The 20,718-nt window shown below is 36.6% G+C and overlaps 1 protein-coding gene across 3 annotated transcripts in view; it reads right to left on the bottom strand.

Annotated features, from left to right (window-relative positions):
- USP32 (ubiquitin specific peptidase 32) overlaps positions 1-20,718 on the bottom strand; it is a 221,590-nt gene that overhangs the window by 15,246 nt on the left and 185,626 nt on the right. For all 3 annotated transcript variants that reach the window (XM_045984380.1, XM_045984379.1, XM_045984378.1), the window contains 11 exons: positions 18,596-18,750; positions 17,520-17,601; positions 16,631-16,705; positions 16,034-16,172; positions 15,685-15,790; positions 14,036-14,209; positions 13,050-13,224; positions 12,228-12,379; positions 10,093-10,204; positions 8,760-8,971; positions 1,979-2,163 (listed from right to left, as the gene is read on the bottom strand). In XM_045984380.1, the coding sequence (XP_045840336.1) occupies positions 1,979-2,163; positions 8,760-8,971; positions 10,093-10,204; positions 12,228-12,379; positions 13,050-13,224; positions 14,036-14,209; positions 15,685-15,790; positions 16,034-16,172; positions 16,631-16,705; positions 17,520-17,601; positions 18,596-18,750 (1,567 nt within the window). The remainder of the gene's footprint in view (positions 1-1,978; positions 2,164-8,759; positions 8,972-10,092; positions 10,205-12,227; positions 12,380-13,049; positions 13,225-14,035; positions 14,210-15,684; positions 15,791-16,033; positions 16,173-16,630; positions 16,706-17,519; positions 17,602-18,595; positions 18,751-20,718) is intronic.

Here is a 20,718-nt window from a genome sequence, read left to right on the forward strand (position 1 = left end):
ATTGTGACCCGTTAATTATTTTTGAAGGGAATTAGACACATTTTATCATTTTCATTAATATTTCAGTGTGTTATCTTTAAAAGGTCAACTCTTATTATCTTTTTTTGTTTGTAGAAGCACTTTTTTTCTTACCTATTCTAACCTCCATGCCTTCATCTACACTACTCCACTAAAACAGCTTTTGCAAAGGTCACCACAGACTGCCATTTTATCAAGTCCAGTGGTCAGTTCCCAGTCCCCTTCTCAATCTCTCTGTAGCACTCAAAATTGACCAGATCTTCCTTTAAACACTTCTTCACTTAACTTCTGGGACACGACTTACTACTGATTTTCTTCTTACATCATTCGCTGTTTCTTCTCAATCTCTTTTGCTGTCATTTTTCAACCTCTAAATGTTGGAAGGGATCAGGAATTAGATTGTGGGTGTCTTCTCTAATTTTTACTCCCTAAATGATACCATCTGGTCTCAAGGCTTTAAATATCAACTATTTGCTGATGACACCTATGTTTCTATCTCTAGCAAAGGACACTTAATTCTATTTCCTACTTGGAAATATAACCTACATCTTGAATTTAACTTGATTCCTGTCATCTCTTGCCCAAACATACTCCTTTCTCAGTTTTCCCATTCAATAAGTGTTAACACCATTCACAAACAAGTCCTAAGGCTGAAAACCAAGCTTGGATTTCTCTTTCTCTCATATTCCATATCTAATTCATTAGCAAACCCTGGGAAAAGTTCTCATTTGGAAGTCCTTCAATTCAGTCTGACTTTTGCTTCAAGTTTAATCTTGCCCTACTTTTTTTTTTTTAAGATTTTATTTATTTATTTGACAGAGATCACAAGTAGGCAGAGAGGCAGGCAGGGAGAGGGGGGGAGACAGGCTCCCTGCTGAGCAGAGAGCCTGATGCGGGGCTCGATCCCAGGACCCTAGGATCATGACCTGAGCCGAAGGCAGAGGTTTTAACCCACTGGGCCACCCAGGCACCCCACCTACTGTCGTTTTTACTAAGCACAACATTCCTCAACTAAATTCCTTATTGTCTGCAGTTTTCCTTTAAGATTTATCCTTAAGCCTTACCCTAGCCATCAAAAGACCCCATACCATAACCTATCAGCAAACAGAACTTCTATTCAGTTAACACAGAAGCTGACCTCTCACTTGCACTATGATAAGAAAATAAACAGCAGTTCAGTTCAGATATAGGTAATGCATCATGATCCCAACAATTATTAGAAATAAATATATTGGGGCGCCTGGGTGGCTCAGTGGATTAAGCTGCTGCCTTCGGCTCAGGTCATGATCTCAGGGTCCTGGGATCGAGCCCCGCATGGGGCTCTCTGCTCCGCAGGGAGCCTGCTTCCTCCTCTCTCTCTGCCTGCCTCTCTGCCTACTTGTGATCTCTCGCTCTGTCAAATAAATAAAATAAAAATCTTTAAAAAAAAAAAAGAAACATATTTACGAATCCAACAGAACACTGGTAGGAGGAATGGAAAGAAAACAGAAGATGTTTATTTTCTTTACCTAGACTTATGATATTATTCTGTGTTAAACTGACATAGTATGGAAACAATCTAACTGAATCATTTGTTATGGCATGGGAATTTTTTAGAGTTCATATATAGAAATGCACACTAGAGGATACAAATTTCCTGGTGAATTCACAGTCTCTAGTTTTGCAATAACAGAAGTCAAGGATATTACCTGAAGGATTTAAAGCATTAGCAGGAAGGATTTTAGGTAAGAGATTAGAGAATAAAAGGATTTTTAGACACCAGAATGTCTAGGTGATGAAAGGAGACTATATAGTCTCCTACTCAAAAGATCAAACCAAATGGTTGAATTATATACTTTCTGGATGGCTGTTCAACAAGTGATTAACCTAACATGGAAAGTATCCTATGGATCACACAGAATTCACAGAAATTCTTCTTGAGTTTGGAAACCACAGGTCTAGGCTGATCCCCTAAACTCACCAATCCTGAGCATGGTTACTGGCTTCCTGAGGTGGGAGTGGGCTGGCTAATCGAGACACTTGAATCCAAACCGCATCATACAAGTCCTTCTTCCGGGTATGCACGGTACATGGAACAATCAGTGGCATTCCAAAGAGGCTGGGGCGATTCTTCTGAGATGAAAGGAAATACAGTTCGGTCCTCATCTGTATGTACAAACAAAAGAGAAGGCTGAGAAAACAGGCCTTTGATTCCTCCCTTTCATTCTTCTAAGACTGCCAGTAACAGACATTGTTATCATTTTCAAATTAGTCACTATCACACCTCCCCTTATTGACAGAAACATTTTTTATTACTATGAAGAGACTGGTTATTTAAAGTGGAGTCACTGAAAGGTTGAGGTATTGCCAGTTTCAGAGCTGTTGTCTATCAAACAGAGATTTTCAGCATTTAATATTTTCAAACTAGTTTTCTCTGATAAATATTTCTCACACATACTGGATCATACATAAAAACTAGTGATAGTTTCAGAGCTCAAGGCTTTTAAAGGCAATAAAATCCTTTCTCTAGAAAGTATGCCAGTAAACCCAAACTCCCTCAAAATGAAATTTTCTAGTAAGGTGTTGATAGCTGCTATTACAGCATAATTCTCAAACTTTTGGAAAGATACAAAACCCAGCCACTTAATGTTATAAAAACTTATGCATCTTCCTAAAAGTAGCTGAGTGACTTTAGTCTTTTTTTTTTTTTTTGATAGAATAAAAGGTACACTTTAAAAATATTTGCTTTTAGTATGTTAAGGAGATTTTTACAATATTCCTTAATATAGAGATACTATACAGAAGTAGCTTGGAAATAGCTGCTTAATAAAACAAAAGTTTAATGTAATAGAAAGGTTGGTTAGAGTTCAGGATTACTGAAAAAAAACTGCCTAGCGGGTGGCTGAGTGATGGACACTGTAGAAGGTATGTGCTATGGTGAATGCTGTGAATTGTTTAAGACTGATGATTCACAGACCTGTGCCCCTGAAACAAATAATACATTATATGTTAATTAAAAAAAAAAAGCTGCCTAGCACTTAAGACATTTAATTCTTATTTATTTGACAGACAGAGATCACAAGTAGGCAGAGAGGAGGAGGAAGCAGGCTTCCTGCTGAGCAGAGAGCCCGATGTGAAGCTTGATGCGAGGCTTGATCCCAGGACCCTGGGATCATGACCTGAGCCGAAAGCAGAGGCTTTAACCCACTGAGCCACCCAGGCGCCCCAGGACATTTAATTCTTTAAGTTTGGTCTCTGTGTAGTACTTATAGAAGCTAAATCAACAACTTAGAAACTCACTAAAGGTTATCTAGTTTCTAGGGGAAAAGACTTTCAGATTCTCAAGCATTTTATCTTGCCATTAATTTTTTAAAGTATAAGTTTTCAAAAGATTTTATTTTACTTTTTATTTTATTTATTTATTTGACAGAGGGAAATAGCACAAGCAGACAGCGCGGCAGGCAGAGGGAGGAGGAGAACAAAACTCCCCGCTGAGCAGGAGCTTGATGCAGGACTCATCCCAGGACTCTGGAATCATGACCTGAGATAAAGGCAGCCACTTAACTGACTGAGACACCTAGGTGTCCCTAAAGGATTTTCTTTTTTTTTTTTTTTTTTTTTAAAGATTTTATTTATTTATTTGACAGAGAGAGAGATCACAAGTATGCAGAGAGGCAGGCAGAGAGAGAGGAGGAAGCAGGCTCCCTGCGGAGCAGAGAGCCCGATGCGGGGCTCGATCCCAGGACCCTGAGATCATGACCCGAGCCGAAGGCAGCGGCTTAATCCACTGAGCCACCCAGGCGCCCCTAAAGGATTTTCTTTTTAAATAATCTCTACACCCAAAGTGGGGCTCAAACTTACAACCCTGAGATCAAGAGTCGCATGTGCCATCAAATGAGCCAGACAGGCACCCCTTACCACTATTTATTTAAGCTTAGTTAAATTGATGATTCTAAGCCACATTTCATGTGTTGATGTTTTTACAAGACTCAGAGAAATATGGATAAATTCAGAACTTTTTTAGAATTCAGAACTATTTTTTAAAAACCTAAAAACAGGGATGCCTGGGTGGCTCTGTTGGTTACGTCGCTTCCTTCGGCTCAGGTCATGATCCCAGGGTCCTGGGATCGAGTCTCGCATCGGGCTCCTTGCCTCTCTGCCTGCCGCTCTGCCTGCTTGTGTTCTCCCTCTCTCTTTCTGAGAAATAAATAAATAAATAAAATCTTTAAAAAAAAAACAAAAAACCTAAAAATGTAGATTAGTTCTTCTCTACTTGAACTTCTACTATTTTTCCACTCTCAGCAGATGACTTACTTTACTAAATAAGACTAAATGAGATCAGCTAAGCAATGATCTCTTTCCTCTACTCTTATCAGTGTAACTCTTTTCTAAACCCACACAAAATTTTCATCCTCTTGAGAGTAACTTCTCCCAGTAACAAACAGAGATTCTGATCAGTTTCCCCAGGGTTAACACTCCCACTTTCCTACACCAGAAATTCTCCTTTTGCTCTCTTCCAACAACTTTTCCTCTCAGCTGAAGTAACTCATTTGACCCGACTATGCAAAGAACTTCCTCATTTTTTTACTAGGTTACACTGTGAAACTGTAGTTTTCACTTTTTGACTTCTCTAGCCCATGTAAACTACTTTTTTTTTTCTTTTAAATTGACTTTCCCTTTAGTTGTCATGTCAATACTGTTTTTCTATTTCTCCCTTTATTTTCGGAATATTGCTTATGTTGCCTTGCCTTATTCCTTTTCTTTTTGTACCCTGTAGAAGGGAATAGAAAAAAAACAAAACAAAACAAAACTACGTTCAAAGTAATTCAAGCATGATAGCAATAAGGTCTGAAAGAAAGTGGCAGGGAAAATGAAGAAATGGTAAATTCAAGTACTTAAGTACTTTGAAAGAAGAAAAGAGCATAGAGGTATATGAATATAAGGTAAGAAAAGGGGGAAAAAAACCTAAAAACACTCCCAGCTGTTAGCTTTAGCATGGAAGAATAATGTTGCCTTTCACAAAAATGATAGGAAAAGGAATGTGACTTGAGACAGACAGATGGTAAAATCAAATTTAGGCATTCCCAAAGCAGCTGTCTAAATCATGAAGGAAACTGGAAACAGGAAACTAGTTAAATGTGAAAATTAAGAGCTGACAATGTGGCTTTATGGCCCAATAATTATGAAAACCTGTACATAATGCTTTAGCATTTACCAAGCAATTACATAACATATACATGATAATTGAAGAGAACTGTTTTCCAAGAAAGACTAAAAAAAAAGTACATCAGAGTTCTTAATTTATGATCTGATAACATTTGGTAAGAAAGACAGGGAAATACACGGATCAATTATTTTAGCTGATGGGACCAGTTGGAGCCATGCTTAAAGACAATTCCAAGTCACAAATGGATCCTTTCTCTGTCTACTCATACAATCCTGGTCCACAGAATGTTATCCATATGGTCAGAAACTCACCTTAAGCCAAAAGTTATTAATTCAAAAGGGAAGAAAAGTACATTTTAAAGAATTATCAGAAGGCAAACAGCTGTATAATTACCACTCAGGTCATGACCCAATACAGCCAGCACTCTTAAAAGTTTCCTTCTGCTTTCTCTGAATCCAAATTCTTCCTTCCTTCTAAAGTTAACAGTTTTGGGGCACCTGGGTGGCTCAGTCGGTTAAATGTCTGACTCTTGATTTTGGCTCAGGTCATGGTCTCAGGGTCCTGAGATTGAGCCCCACGTTGGGCTCTGCACTGGGTGTGCAGCCTGCTTGGGATTCTCTCTCCCTCTCCCTCTATCCCCCTGGCCCTGCTCATGCACTTTCTCTATTAAATAAGTAAAAAAAAAGAAAGTTTACAATTTTTCTGCATTTTATGGTAGTCAATTATTCCTTGCTTTTTTAGTTTTGTAGTCTATGCATTAAAGATAGTCAATTTCATTTCCCCTCTTTCTGAGGTTTTTGTTTTTTTAAAAATCATGTAATTTATACTTGTGTCTGGTTTCTTCCCACAACATTGTTTATGATGTTTCATTTATGTTGAATATAACTCTAAGTCCCTTCATTTTCATTGCTGTACAATATTCTATTACATGAATATGTCTCAACTTGTTATTTTATTTTAATATTTTATTTATTTGACAGAGAGAAATCACAACTAGGCAGAGAGGCAGGCAGAGAGAGAGGAGGAAGCAGGCTCCCCGCAGAGCAAAGAGCCCGATGCGGGGCCTGATCCCAGGACCCTGGGATCATGACCTGAGCTGAAGGCAGAGGCTTTAACCCACCGAGCCACCCAGGCACCCCTCAACTTGTTATTTTAGAGAGAAAGAGCAAGAGCAAACGAGGGTGAGTAGGGTGAGGGGCAGAGGGAGACAGAGAGAATCTCAAGCAGACTCTCCGCTGAGTTTGCAGTCCAATGCAGGGCTCAATTACATGACCCTGAGGTCATGACCTGAACTGAAATCAAGAGTCCAATGCTTAACCAACTGAGACACTCAGGTGCCCCAATTAATGGACATTTAATGTTTTCATTTTTCTTTTTAGCTTTGGCCTATTACAGATAATGCTGTTATCTGAATGAATATTCTTATATATATCTCCCGGTATACATGCCTGTTTTTAGATGCTTAAAAAGATTTATCCTTAACTAGATAACTATTTTCTAAAAGAGCTATGTTAATTTATACTTTTAATAGCAGGGTATGAGAGTCCCTGTTGCTTAAATATCCTTACCAATGCCATCAACCTGTTTAATCTTAGCTCTTCTGGTGGGTGTGCACTGATATGGCAATGTGACTTTAATTTGCATTCCCCTGGTTCGTAGTGTGGCTGATCACTTTTTGATATGGTTACTGGCTATCTGAATATCCTTTCTGTGATGTGCCTATTTAAGTATCAACCATTTTTTATGGAACTGCTTTTTTCTTAATCATTTACGTAAGTCCTTTGTATTGGATTGAGCCCTTTGGCAGTTATAGGCATTACAAACATGAATATATTCACCTTTATTATCATCTTCTGGGCACTGTTTTATTGTTTTGCTTTCACATTTAGTTCTATAGCCCACCTGGAATTGAACACGGTGTGATGAGAGAGACTGAGAAAACTGTCTTTTTCTCATTGATCTTCAATGCCATCTTTGTCATAAATCAAGTGTTCATACGTTTGTGAACCTGATTCTGGGCTCTCTATTCTAGTTCACTGGTCTACTTGTCTTTTCTCACACCAATATCACAATGTCTTAAGTACTGTAGTGTTATAAAATTATAGTATCTGGTAGTTCAATTCCTCATGCTTTATTTTTCTTCAAGAATGTTTTGGTGCTTTGTACCTCTACTTTTTTTTTTAAAGTAAGCTCTACATGGGGCTTAAACTCAACACCCCAAGATCAAGAGTTGCATGCTCTACCGACTAAGCCAGTCAGGCACCCCGTACTTCGATTTTAGATTCAGCTTATCGAGTTATACATACACAATCATCTATACACTGAGTTAGAATTTTCATTGGGATTGTGCGTTGAATCTGTAGATCAGTTTGTGGAGAACTGGTATCTTTGAAATATTGGGTCTTCTAATCCATGAACATGGTCTAGTCCTTCAAATATTTGAGTCTTTATAAAAATTTTTGTCAATATTTTATTTATTGTTTTCCATATAGATGCCTTATATGTCTATTGTAGTTTATTTCTAGGTACTTAATTTTTTTCATACTATGACAAACGATATCCGTAGTGGGTTGAATGGTGGCTCCCCAAAAGATGTCTACATCCTAACTCCCCTAAACTTATGAATGTGACCTTATTTGGCAAAATAGTTTTTGCAAATGTAATTAAGTTGAGGCTCTTGAGGTTGAGAAATCCTCATATCTGGATTATCTGGGTGGCCTCTCAATCTAATGACAAATGTTCTTATCAGTAAATCTTATTAGTGAAAAGCAAAGGGAGAAGGAGAAGACCACGCAAAGAAGCAGGCACAGATTGGAGTTATGAGCTAAGAAATGCCTACAGGGGGCACCTGGGTGGCTCAGTGGGTTAAAGCCTCTGCCTTCGGCTCAGATCATGATCCCAGGGTCCTGGGATCGAGCCTCGCTTTGGGCTCTCTGCCCCACAGGGAGCCTGCTTCCTCCTCTCTCTCTGCCTAGTTGTTATTTCTCTCTGTCAAATAAATAAAATATTAAAAAAAAGAAAGAAAGAAAGAAAGAAAGAAATGCCTACGGAAGCTGGAAGAGACAAGGAAGGTTTCTCCCCTAAATCCTTTGGAGGGAGCACGGCCCTGTTGATTTCAGACGTCTTGATTTTAGACTTCCAGCCTTTAGAAATATGTATGACAGAATACATTTCTGTTGTTTTAATCACCAAATTTGTGCTAATTTCTTACAGCAGTCCTAGGAAACAACTTGTTTTACCCAAGAACATTCTTGTTTCTCTCCAACCAACCAACCAACTAATCTCCAAAGGTATCCACATTTACATGGCAGAGAAGGTGTACATGTGTATGTAACATAGGAGACAGAAACTGTTAAAAGAAAGTAGTATTCTGATGTACCAGCTATCCTGTTGTTGTTTAATATGAGTGAGGAATGTAATTTCATATATGGGTCAGCATGTGTGATACCAAATCCCGGCTCTGATCACATACAATATCATCATAATACATTGAAAGTGAACACAATGAAGATGCTCCAAAGACAGAAAGTGGCTATGTTTCACAAATGACACTGGCAGGCAAGACCAGCAATAACTTGCCTAACATTAAACTAACCATTTTTCGATGGACTGCAATGATGTAGCCTGTAAAGGAATTGTCAGGAAGAGATGGCATATGACCATTCACCATTCCATTTGTGAAGTTCTTCTCAGTTCCACATGGCACAACAGTGTTTGGCATTCCATTGGGCATGAATATTGGTCGGGGCAAGTCCCCATTGGTGGTCAGAGTGAACATTCCATTTGTAGATGGGGAAGAGGAGAAATCTACAAATTCAAAGATAAGTACAGCATCATAAGCTTGTGGTGCCTTCACCTTTGCTCTTTTCTCAATTAATGCGGGGACCCAGACCACCATAGTAGAGTCTCTTTTAGCAAAGGTCAGGGAGAAATCATAATTCAAATAATAATTCTAGATTAGAAGATTTTAATTTCAGATTCTACTTCTATAACTCACATTTAAGACTAAATAACAAACCAAGAGTAACTGCTGGAAAGTTTTCTGAAAAGTTTAAGTAAATTTTTCAAAGAACCTCTATCAGCACCACATTGTTGCATGCAAATAGTTCTCTCTTATCTTCTTCTTCCTCTACAAATTCATTTCTCCATTCTCTTAAAAATGTTTAGTTGAATACAGTAGTCTCTAGCTAGATGTTGCCTTTTTTGTAATCTTTTAAAAAAATACTTTATTTTATAGAGCCACTTTATGTATATAGCAAACTAAAGAGGAAGGTACACAGATTTCCCATATGCCCTTTGTTCCCACAAATGCAAAGTCTTCCCCATTAGCAACACCTTCGCAGCCAAAGGGATATATTTGTTACAAATGATGATGGAAAATACTTCTTAAATTTAAATTAAATTAAAAATGCATTTGTTTCAGTCTCAATAGTGCTCAACAATCCATGTGACTAGTGGATATTCTATTGGATGGAAAAGGTTATAGGACAGACAAACAATACTACATGGTCAAAAAGACTAAGATAACCATATCAAATCACATGCAATATTAAATAAACAATAATTCTTTTTTTGTTTTTATTTCCCATCCCAACCCTAAAACAGATTCTTTAGTTGAGTTTATTGTTTTATTTTCTGATAGTATGTATCTCTTACACCATCTATTGCCATGTTAGTGTCAGATAAAAAGAATTAAGAAATCTGAATTCCAGTGGAAGATTTAGTTAATCATCTACCTGTCACTTGTATTGCCTGAATTTTAGCCTCTTCTTCTAAAAAATGAAGAATTTGAGCCAAATGATCACCAAGGTTTCCATCAGGCTCCAAAGTTCTTTTGCTCAAATATCTTTAGCTCGAACAAATAATATAAGCTCTTAGGCCAATATCTAAAGCTAAGATCACAAGAGGGAGCTCTAGTTCTATCTTACCTGTCTGTATTGGACTAGAAGCTGAAATTGGAGATCCAGGAATGGGGATTTCAAATGCACACAAAAACCCACTCACTGAGAGCCGTACTTTTTGGTTGTCCTGAGCGAAATTCTACAGAAAAAAAAAGGTAAGATAAGAAGGGGAAATTTTTCAGATAAAATGGAAAATCATTCTTTCTGATACATACAAGCTAATGTTTTAGATGCTTTCACCAATAAAAAAAACAAAAAGACAGTAATTCTTCTCAAACAACTAAAAGATGAAATCTTGATAAACTGGCTGAAAACTAACCTTACTGACAAAACCATTATCTCTTTCCATAGGAAAAAAGTATGTTTTGCATAGCTGGCTCCTTAAGATTTGTCCTTCATTTCAAGCATCTAAACCCCAAACTCAGAGAGCTCTTACCTTTGCCTTACACATGAGAAAAACATTAATTAGGTGAGTTCGTTAAGAAAGCCCAAAGATAAATGTTAATAATACCAATGGTAGGAGCTCAATTCAGGGTAGGCAACATACTTATTATTTTATTGAAAAATGTTTTAAGCTTATTTTATTTAATTCAGTTAGCTGGGCGCCTGGGTGGCTCAGTCAGTGAACTGTCTGCCTTTCACTCAGGTCATGACCATGGAGTCCCAGGATCATGTCCTACATTGGGCTCCCTGCTCAGCAGGGAGTCTGCTTCTCTCTCTGCCTGCTTCTCCCTCTGCCCTTCAACCCCCCTTGTGCCCTCTCTAGCTTCCTCTTCTTAAATCATGAATAAAATCTTGCAATAAAAAAGCAAATAAATACATTCAATTAGTTAGCATACAGTGTAGCATTAGTTTCAGATGCAGAGTTCAGTTACTCATCCACTGTGCATTATATCACATGTCCTCCTAATGCTCGATACCCAGTTACTCCATCCCCACCCACCTGTATTTATTTATTTTTTTTGTTTCGAGTTTTTTTTTTTTTCTTGAAAGATTTTATTTGACTGAGTGATCACAAGTAGGTAGAGAGGCAGGCAGAGAGAGAGGGGGAAGCAGGCTCCCCGCTGAGCAGAGAGCCCGATGCGGGGCTCAACCCCAGGACCCTGGGATCATGACCTGAGCCGAAGGCAGAGGCTTTAACCCACTGAGCCACCCAGGCGCCCCCGTTTCAAGGTTTTATTTAAATTCTAGTTTGTTGGGGCACCTGGGTGGCTCAGTGGGTTAAAGCCTCTGCCTTCGGCTCAGGTCATGATCCCAGGGTCCTGGGGTTGAGCCCCGCATCGGTCTCTCTGCTCAGTGGGGAGCCTGCTTCACCCCACCTCTCTCTGCCTGCCTCTCTGCCTACTTGTGATCTCTATCTGTCAAATAAATAAATAAATCTTTAAAAAAAATAAATTCTAGTTTGTTAACATATGGTGTATATTAGTTTTAGACAATATATATATTATATATGTAGGCTATATATATATATACACACACACACATTATATATAATATAAAAGAACTGATTTATGTCATTTGCCTTTGCTCTCTAACTTAGTGTATTGAAAGGCCAGGTGTATACATTAATAAAGAAATAATAAAAGAACACATTTATAACTATGTATATAATTTTAACCTAGGAAGAATTCTAGTGAGCATGGTAATATAGAAGGACCATAAAGTGTAGCAGCAGTAGTCACTAGGGTAATTCTATACTGCAGTAACATAGCTAGATTACTCCATACAGATAGCGCTGAACTTACATGTTTCTCTCTTTTAAAAATGCCACTATCATTATTACTTCTTTATGCTGGTAGATAACCCTTTTTTAAATTTCTGGAACGGGAAGCTTGAGAAATTTTTTTGTTCAGTCTCTGTTGCGTTTTAGTATCTCCTTCAGTCATCAATTGACAAAATTGTGATTTTTTTTTTATTTATTTAAAAGATTTTATTTATCTGAGAGAGTGTGAGAGCAGGGAGAAAAGCAGAGGAAGAGGGAACAGACTCCCTGCTGAGCAAGGAGATGGCCACGGAGCTTGATCCCAAGACCCTGAAATCATGACCTAAGCTAAAGTCAAGAGTTAGCCACTCAACTGACTGAGCCATCCAGGTGCCCCGAGAAAACTATGATCATTGAAGGATGGAATCAAGGTTTTCTTAGAAAGAATAGTTAATATTACCTTTATGTTGGAACCATGTACTTCTGCCAGGAGGATCTGTTCTGATTTAAGCCCACAGAGATCGCTCAGCTGTTTTTTTAAACCTGTGTACTTTTCATCCATATTCAGTCGTAGTCCATATCGTACAGGGGTAGTACCATCCAGCTTAATAACTAGTAAAGGAAAAACATCTTTTATCAGTAAAATACAGGTTTCACTGAAAGCTTTCCTATGTTTGTGTGTGAGACTTGGAAATAGCAAACATTTCAGTCTAGAATTTTTTAAAAAAAGATTTTATTTATTATTTATTTGAGAGAGAGAGACAGACAGACAGAACATGAGCAGGGGGAAGAACAGAGGGAAAGACAGAAGCAGACCCTCTGCTTAGCAGTAAGCCCAGTGTGGGGCTCAATCCCAGGACCCTGGGATCATGACCTGAGCTAAAAGCAGACGCTTAACTAACAAGCCACCCAGGTGCCCCTCAGTCTAGAATTTTTATTTTATATGTAAATTACAACAGATGGTACTTAGGGATGATGTTGAGTGCAATCATTATTTTTTGATGTTCATCTGCTATAGAAATGTGAATGGCCTTGCAAGATTTTAAAGAGTTTCTGGCATGTTTGAAACTAATAGAGGAATCGATGAGTACAAGGCTTGGACCCCTATTCCAGGTCTTTCAAACCGCAAATTATTCTTACAATTAGATTGCTAGATTATAACATGATGGCCAATTTTTATGGGAATGCATTAAAAAGAAATGACTATACTTACAAACTCAGGTTACCTGAATAAGGTAAAAGACATTCAAGTTAAGTAATTTTTCAGAACTTTGTGACCTACCTGTTATTTCTAAGTGCATATAACTGTCCATTGGTAGTGGCAAAGACAAAAAATTGAAAGGGTCAAATCGGACACTTATATGCCCACATGTCTTGCATCTGACTTGGGACCTCAGCTGCCCATGGAACAAATCTACAACAATTGATCTATTCCTTCTCAGATGGTTGTCCCAGGCCTAGCAAGGAAAAAAATTAGAAAACTTTTTTTTTCTAAAATTCAAAAGATAATTATTTCTACACAAATTCAAATGAACTAGCTAAATCTATTAGGTTTAAATGTCAAGAATATAATCCTCTGAAGCTAATGTAACATTGTATATCAACTGTACTCCAATAAAAAAAAAAATAATCCTTAGTCTTCATTCGTATTGCATGGAGCACTGGGTATGGTGCATAAACAATGAATTTTGGAACACTGAAAAAAAATTAAATTAAAAAAAATGGAAGCTTTCTGCCTGTAAATTTATAGTACAAATATATAATTTAAAATGTACCATCTACTGAGATAGTACAGAAAACCAGTTCTTGAATGGACTTTGATTCTTTTTGTTCAACCTACATATTAAATACAGATGGGAAATCCTATTTTTTTTGTTCTTACCATGGTGACAACGGTGAGTATTAAAGTTCTCTGTCCATTAAAAGGTAGATAAAACATGCCTATTGGTGACTGTACACATTATTTTAGCAATTAAGGGGACTCCCAAGTTCTACTGAATGATTATTCCTACATTTTTTCCCAAAAGTTTACAATGTAAAAAGGTAACATTCTAAAACTTGCATTAAAGATGCTTTGTTTTGGTGTTACTGAATAAGAATTAAACAGAGAAATATAAATTCCTTCACTTCCACAGTAAAATTCTAATCACAGAATAGTTTAATTAAATTAAATGTTAATAGTTTAATTAGCATTTAAGTTGTGTGACACACGTTTGTGGCCAGAACATCTGATCTATTGCTTACATTAGAAATTCAAAACCGACAAACCTCTGCAGCTACTTCCCAGTCTGGTCGGCCATCGCTGTCCTTCAATTCCACATATGGCTTCTCATGGACTCGGTTGAGATCTTCATGAAGACCATCCAAGAGAAAAGCCAGAAGTTCTTGGGAATCTTGCTGCTGGAACCCATTAAACCTGGGAGCATATTTTGCTATGGTCCACTATAAATATAACAGGAATCAAACTCATTATTTGCTACCACGTAAAATTTGGAATGAACATGCCCCATAATTCATTCAGTGGCATTATGAGAAGGTAAATAATATTTAGTCTGCCTTGATTTCAGCAAATATGTTTTGAATAACCATGAAATCTTTCTAGTCTTAATCTTAAATGACAAGGAAAAAAAGGTATTTTGGCCAATACTGTGTTCTAGTTCAGTATCATATAAGCAAACAGTTCTTTAGGAACACAGATATTATTTAAGACAGGTAGGACAGAAATATTAAAATAGCATTTGCTCTCATTGGAAAAAGTGTTTTCTTTAACAGTTAACTTTTCTGGTCTTGTATCCTAACTTTTATTATTGGAGGCAGAATAGCCTGTTTAACTGTGAGGATTCTACTAGTTTATAATCTCCGGCAAGCTATTTAACTGCCCTGAGCCTTAGTTTCCTAAGCCATAAAATGAGGATAATAGTATTGCTTTACATTTTAGGACTATTCAGAAGATTAACTGAGTTAATACACATAAAGTAATTAGAGTAATGCTTGGAAGTGGTTAAGAAGTCAAATTTTTAGCTATAATGATTATTAATTTTTAATCTAAAAAGTTTTTGTATTGTTTTTAAATAAAGATAAAAAATAATCCTAAAAAATCATTGTAAAATATAAAATTTATATCCATGGATTTCAGTAATTACATTCTTTCTGGTTCCTATTTTTAATTAATTTATTTTTCAATTTGGCTCTATGCCCAGTGTGGAGCCCAATGTGGGACTTAAACTCCATCACCCTGAGGTCAAGACCTGAGCTGAGATCAAGAGTTGGATGCTTAATCCACTGAGCCACCCAGGCGTCTCTCCTGCTGCTTTTTAAAATTCTATATATGGGGTGGCCTGGATGGCTCAGTTGATTGTCTGCCTTTGGCTCAAGTCATGATCCCAGGGTCTTGGGATTGAGCCCAGGGAGCCTGCTTTTCCTTCTCCCTCTGCTTGCCACTCCCCCTGCTTGTGCTCTCTGGCTCTCTCTTCCTCTCTGTCAAATAAATAAATAAATGAATAAAATCTTTTAAAAAATTCTATAGATAGAATTATCTTAGCAATATTAAAAGGTGTACTGAGTATCATTTATTAGGCTCAGAGGTATATCTTGCAGTTAGAATACTACTAACAGTAAAGGACTAACAAAGGAAGATTTCCTATGTATACAAGATAGTTGATAAATCAGTAAACTGAATGACAACCCAAATTTACACTATGACTTTGATCATTTCCTAACACTACATCTACAGCAGTATTTTGCATATATCTGAACAAGTAAAAGCATCTGACACCTAGTTTAGTCTCATGAAAGATCTAAAACACATTAGTTAAACTAAAACTAAAAAGCTAAACATAAAAAGCATGTAGAAAAAAATCAGTTACTTAAACAACTGCTTAGGACTTAATACTTCAGTATTATTTTAATCTGCTTACCCGAAGCTTTAATGGGGCAACATTCTTCTGAGTTCCACTCCAAAGTTCCTGTACTAAATCCCCATAGCATTTAGCCATATGGCCCTTCATACCAATAGGATTTGTCCTAGAAGTTTGAGAGGAAAATTTATTGCCAAACGTTCTCATAAATCACAATCACAAGGGGACAGAAATGTCTAGCATCTATTTTCTCATAAATTTCTTTTTAAAACGAGAGAAGTATCCCTTGCCCCTTATACTAAATAGGGCAAATAAGACTTTTCTCCCCCAGGGTTTAGAAGAGGAGATTTAAGAGATAGTGGGTTCATATCAAAGTCATAAAAGAGGGCAATGAACCAAGAAATATTACCTGTTGAGTTCATAAAGATGTCTCCCTGAGATAAAATACTGTGTCAGTGGCTGTGTGTTACTAACACACTGGATGCTTGAGTTCATGAAGCAAGTGTTTCCCAGGTTACTCAGACCGGTGGCTCCTTTTTCTGTGGGAACTAGAACAAACAATATGAGAAGGAAGCCTAACTATAGAAAGATGTCACAGGCAGACCAAACAGTTACTTGTATTTGATGCAATGATTTTTATAATTTTTTTAATCAGCTAAATGGAGCTAATACTTCTTTATCTGGTCTTGGAATGCTGAAGTAGAGGTTTTTCAGAGTATCAGTGGCGATTATGGTAATCTAAGCTCATTGTGATCTAAAATTAGCTATGATTCTCTTTAACTGCTATGATAGATTTTTACAACTCAAACAATTCTCTCCCAGTATCATGTCTTTAAAAAAATATATAAATTATATAATTGCCAAGGTTAGAAAAAAAATGTGATGCTCCAGGAAAAAGAAAAAGGGGTCCTAATCACTTTTGAACTAGAAAGCCAAAGTTATTAACACTTCAATAGTTTAGTAATTTTAAGATAATTTCTTTAGAAATAATTAACCAGAGACTTACCCTTGTGTCTATCTATTTTACTACTGTTTGCTATAAAGGACATTTCCTCAGGCCAACTCATATCTTTGTTGCGAACTGGAAAGACAGAGAGAGGAATATGTTAATTTCTTACCCATTCAAATCAATTGCTTCTGTCTTTTTTTTTTTTTTTAAGAAAGGTTTTTATTTCTAAATCAGAAACTGAAAAAAATTGAGTTAATTTTAGTAATTGATTCTGAAACCATTCTAACTATACTGGGGACTTTATAGTCACTTGATTCGAATGCACTGGTAAACTATTCCCTCAATTGCCTACCTGAATTAAAATTATACTCAAACATCTATAGAAGTAATTAAAGCTCTTAAACTTAATGCATAAGAATTATCACAATTCCTTCTTAAATTATGACAACTGTCAGAGTAATTTCTTTTAATACAAAGGCATCCTACAATGTTTCCGAAAATCTTGAAGGGAAAAGATACATTTTAAGTTTTCACTGACATGCCCATGCCAGTGTGTAGATCTATGTGTGAGTATACAAGTAAGCTCTGTTGGTGAGTGACCGGTGTGGATGACTAATGAAAGCCTCTGCCACTCACTATGCCAGAGAGTTAGTTTTCTTACTCAAATTCAAAAGGTAGCTTGAAATTTTGTAAACTTATAACCGAATTCACTTGTTTCTACCTAATCTTTCTAATATTCCTTGCCAACCAACGAATGCAGATATTATTTTTCTTTTAAAGCAATTTATGTAGTGTGTAGGATTACATAAGAGCTTAATGGTTTTTCTTACTATAAAGAATATAATGATCAAGTTATAGTAAAAAAATTATAAAGTAGATTATTAGTAACTAAATCTTTAAATTCTTCCCGTAAAATCTAATATAGATGCATGCTTCCATCTTATACCTTCAATTACTAGATGCTGCTCATCTTGGATTTTCAAATATTCCAATCTATGATCTTCATCATCCAGAAGTGTAAGGTAATTCTGTGCATGGAGGAAGAAATGTTTTTGTTAATTTGATTACTAAACTTAAAACAGAAAAGGAAGTAAAAATGAACAATAATTAAAAATTTAAACATGTCCGTGTAGTTCCATAACTCATGTGACAGATATCTGGCATATTATAGTTGTTCAGAAATATTTACAATTTAGGTGGCAAAATGAGAGAAAAATAATGCCTACGTCACAAACAAACACTCTATCTCCAAAACAAAAATTATAACAGAATTTTGGGGAGATGAGAAGATTCAACACACACCAAACCAAAATTTACTGAGATTTAGATTTTCTGAAGCACTTGCACTAAAGAAATTTTCTTTAGTACCCAGTATGAAATTCAGTAAACATACTTATGATCAAGATGAAACATACCGGAACCAAAAATACAAAATCAAAATTCTACAGCAGAATTACATGTTTTTGTGCTCACAAAATTAAGTTATTTAGTTCTAAGGGAGTTACTATTATGCTGGAATGTTAAGGAAGATACTATGTTGTTATTAATTCTAAGGGATATTATTATTAATTCTAAGGTATATTATTAATTCTAAGGGAGATACTATTATGTTGGAATGCATTCAATTTTCATGAGAAAATTGAGACAGTTAAGTGACTTGCTCTGGGTTATACAATTAAACAAGTGACAGGGCCAGGATTTAATTCCTGGCAGTGTGGCTATTAGAATTGTGCTCTTAACTATTATACTATACTGCCTCTCAATGGTGATCACAGGAAGATAAAAAGAGGGAACAGTGGAATACAGAACTGGTTAAAACTACTTATGATCCAATTTCAGAGTATAATCTGAAAACACTGCGATGTTAGGAAGACTATATAAGTAATTAATAACACTACGCCAGAGGAGGATGGAAGACAAGGGTAAGAGGATGAGAGTGAAGAATTTTCAGTATATACTTCTATACTGTTTGGATCTTGTCAGTTATGTGTACAAGTCACCTTACAACTGGGAATGACTTACCTCACTGTTGTAGAGCCACAGGCGCATATCTTCCTCTTTGATGCGTAGCCTTTGAGACAGATATTCATGAATTTCCTTGATGGTCTGCATTCGACTAAAACAGCCTGTATAGGCTAAGACCCGCTTTAATGGTGCATTCGGAGAAGGTACATTGCCTATGGTCATAGTAATCATAATACGGAAAAAGGTAGATGTAAAAAAAAAAAAAGGCACCCCATTCAGCAATGATTGTTTTAGGAAATAATGATGAGAAATGAGAATTACAGGTTTAATAATTTTATAAATTAAGAAGCTTTAAAACGCAGACAGGAGACCAACTGTGTTTAAGTAAATTCAAAGCCTTAACTTTGAAAGGAAGAGCAACAAAACCAGAGGCCCAAGTAACAGGCAGTATTTAGATCCCAAGAGGAGTAGCAAGTATCAACAATAGACACTGGTACCTTGGCTGCCCTCAGCAGGGTCACACTCAACTGCAAAATCAATATTCAACTTAAGAATGGGGAAGATCATATGGGACTGGATCTGAATTCCACAGATAACTGAATTCATTAAAAAGAATTCCACACAAAACTGGATTCATTAAAAAGAATGGCTCCAAATGGGATCACTTACATTAAAGTTGTAAGTGTATAAACCAAGACTTAATACCTAACCTAACTACAGTTTCAAACCACTAGAAATGTAACCTTTAACCAGTCAACACGGGAATTTCCAGGTCAGTACTAGGAAATTTGATAGACCCCTATTATTCCCTTTTAGAGCAAGACCTTGCCTAAAACAATGGAATCTTTTTTTTTTTTTTAAGATTTTATTTATTTGACAGAGAGAGAGATCACAAGTAGGCAGAGAGGCAGGCAGAGAGAAAGGGGGAAGCAAGCTCCCTGCTGAGCAGAGATCCCCATGTGGGGCTTGATCCCAGGACTCTGGGATCATGACCTGAGCCAAAGGCAGAGGCTTAACCTACTGAGCCACCCAGGCGCCGCAAAACAATGGAATCTTTGTGAAAAGTTTCCTTTTTTCCACTCCTCTATCTTTAACCCCTGCTTTTCTTTCTGTAGTTCTTGGGAGTACTCCTCTACTTGCTAGAAAGGATGTTGCCAGATCCATAAATCAATTAATAAAGCCAATTAGATCTTTAAAATTTACTTGGTTGAATTTTTGTTATTTAACAACCTGACCCACTTTCTTAAAATAAACTGTCTTTGAATTAATCCCATCACTCTCAGTAATTAAGTGCCCCAATTACCTGGCACAGTAGTACAATTACACAAGAAACTTTTACTTAAGATTCCAAACAGGTACAGACTCTACAATGGCAAAACAGAGTTTAAAGTGAAACCGAGAACCTTCCCATGCCAAAAAATAAATTTCCCTGCTGAAAAGGTAGGAGGCAGGAAAACCGTATGGCCTGCCTGCAAAATAAGATGACAGCAGACATGATCTTGAATTCCAAGAGGGCTTAAGAAACAAAAAGAATGACAATGAGGGGAAACAGAGAAAAGTGAAGAAAGAATATATCAAGTTTAATTAACCACCTGCTACTTCTAAAGAGAAGGGGGATGACATGACAAGAGATGATGGAAGTCAAAAATAGGTTGCTAAAACAATCAACTAAACCTTGGTTAACTACTCAGCCAAAAACCCAGGCAAGAACTGTAGCTTAAAATGGTCCTCTCTAGCTATAGTAGGTTATAGTTAACTGAGCAACCCAAAACAAAAATGAACTTAGTGTATCGATATAATCCACTGAGGGTAAAATTATACATGCCAGGTAATTTTCCACCCATCCAATGGAGACTTAGTTTTTTTCCTCTTATTAAATGCCTTTGAGTCTTCAACTACTAAACAAAGCAGAGAAAAGTATTGGTATCATCCGCTTTTTAAGAGCTTCCCCCCGCAAAAAATTTACTCACCTAAAATAGGCTGAAAAATCATGTAAGAAACAAAGACCCTGTAGCCTTATCTGTCAACAAGGCTACATTTAAGTCATTGTTAACTGTGTCACAGTTTGTATATCCATCACTTCAAAAGTAATAAAAGAGTCTAGTAAACAGCCCTAATACATTAATGAGAAAGATGAAAAGTATGTTATGACAGAACAAAACCCAACCATGATCAATTTT

This window comes from Meles meles, chromosome 18 (genome assembly GCF_922984935.1).
Source record: "Meles meles chromosome 18, mMelMel3.1 paternal haplotype, whole genome shotgun sequence".
Taxonomy (NCBI): Eukaryota; Metazoa; Chordata; class Mammalia; order Carnivora; family Mustelidae; genus Meles; species Meles meles.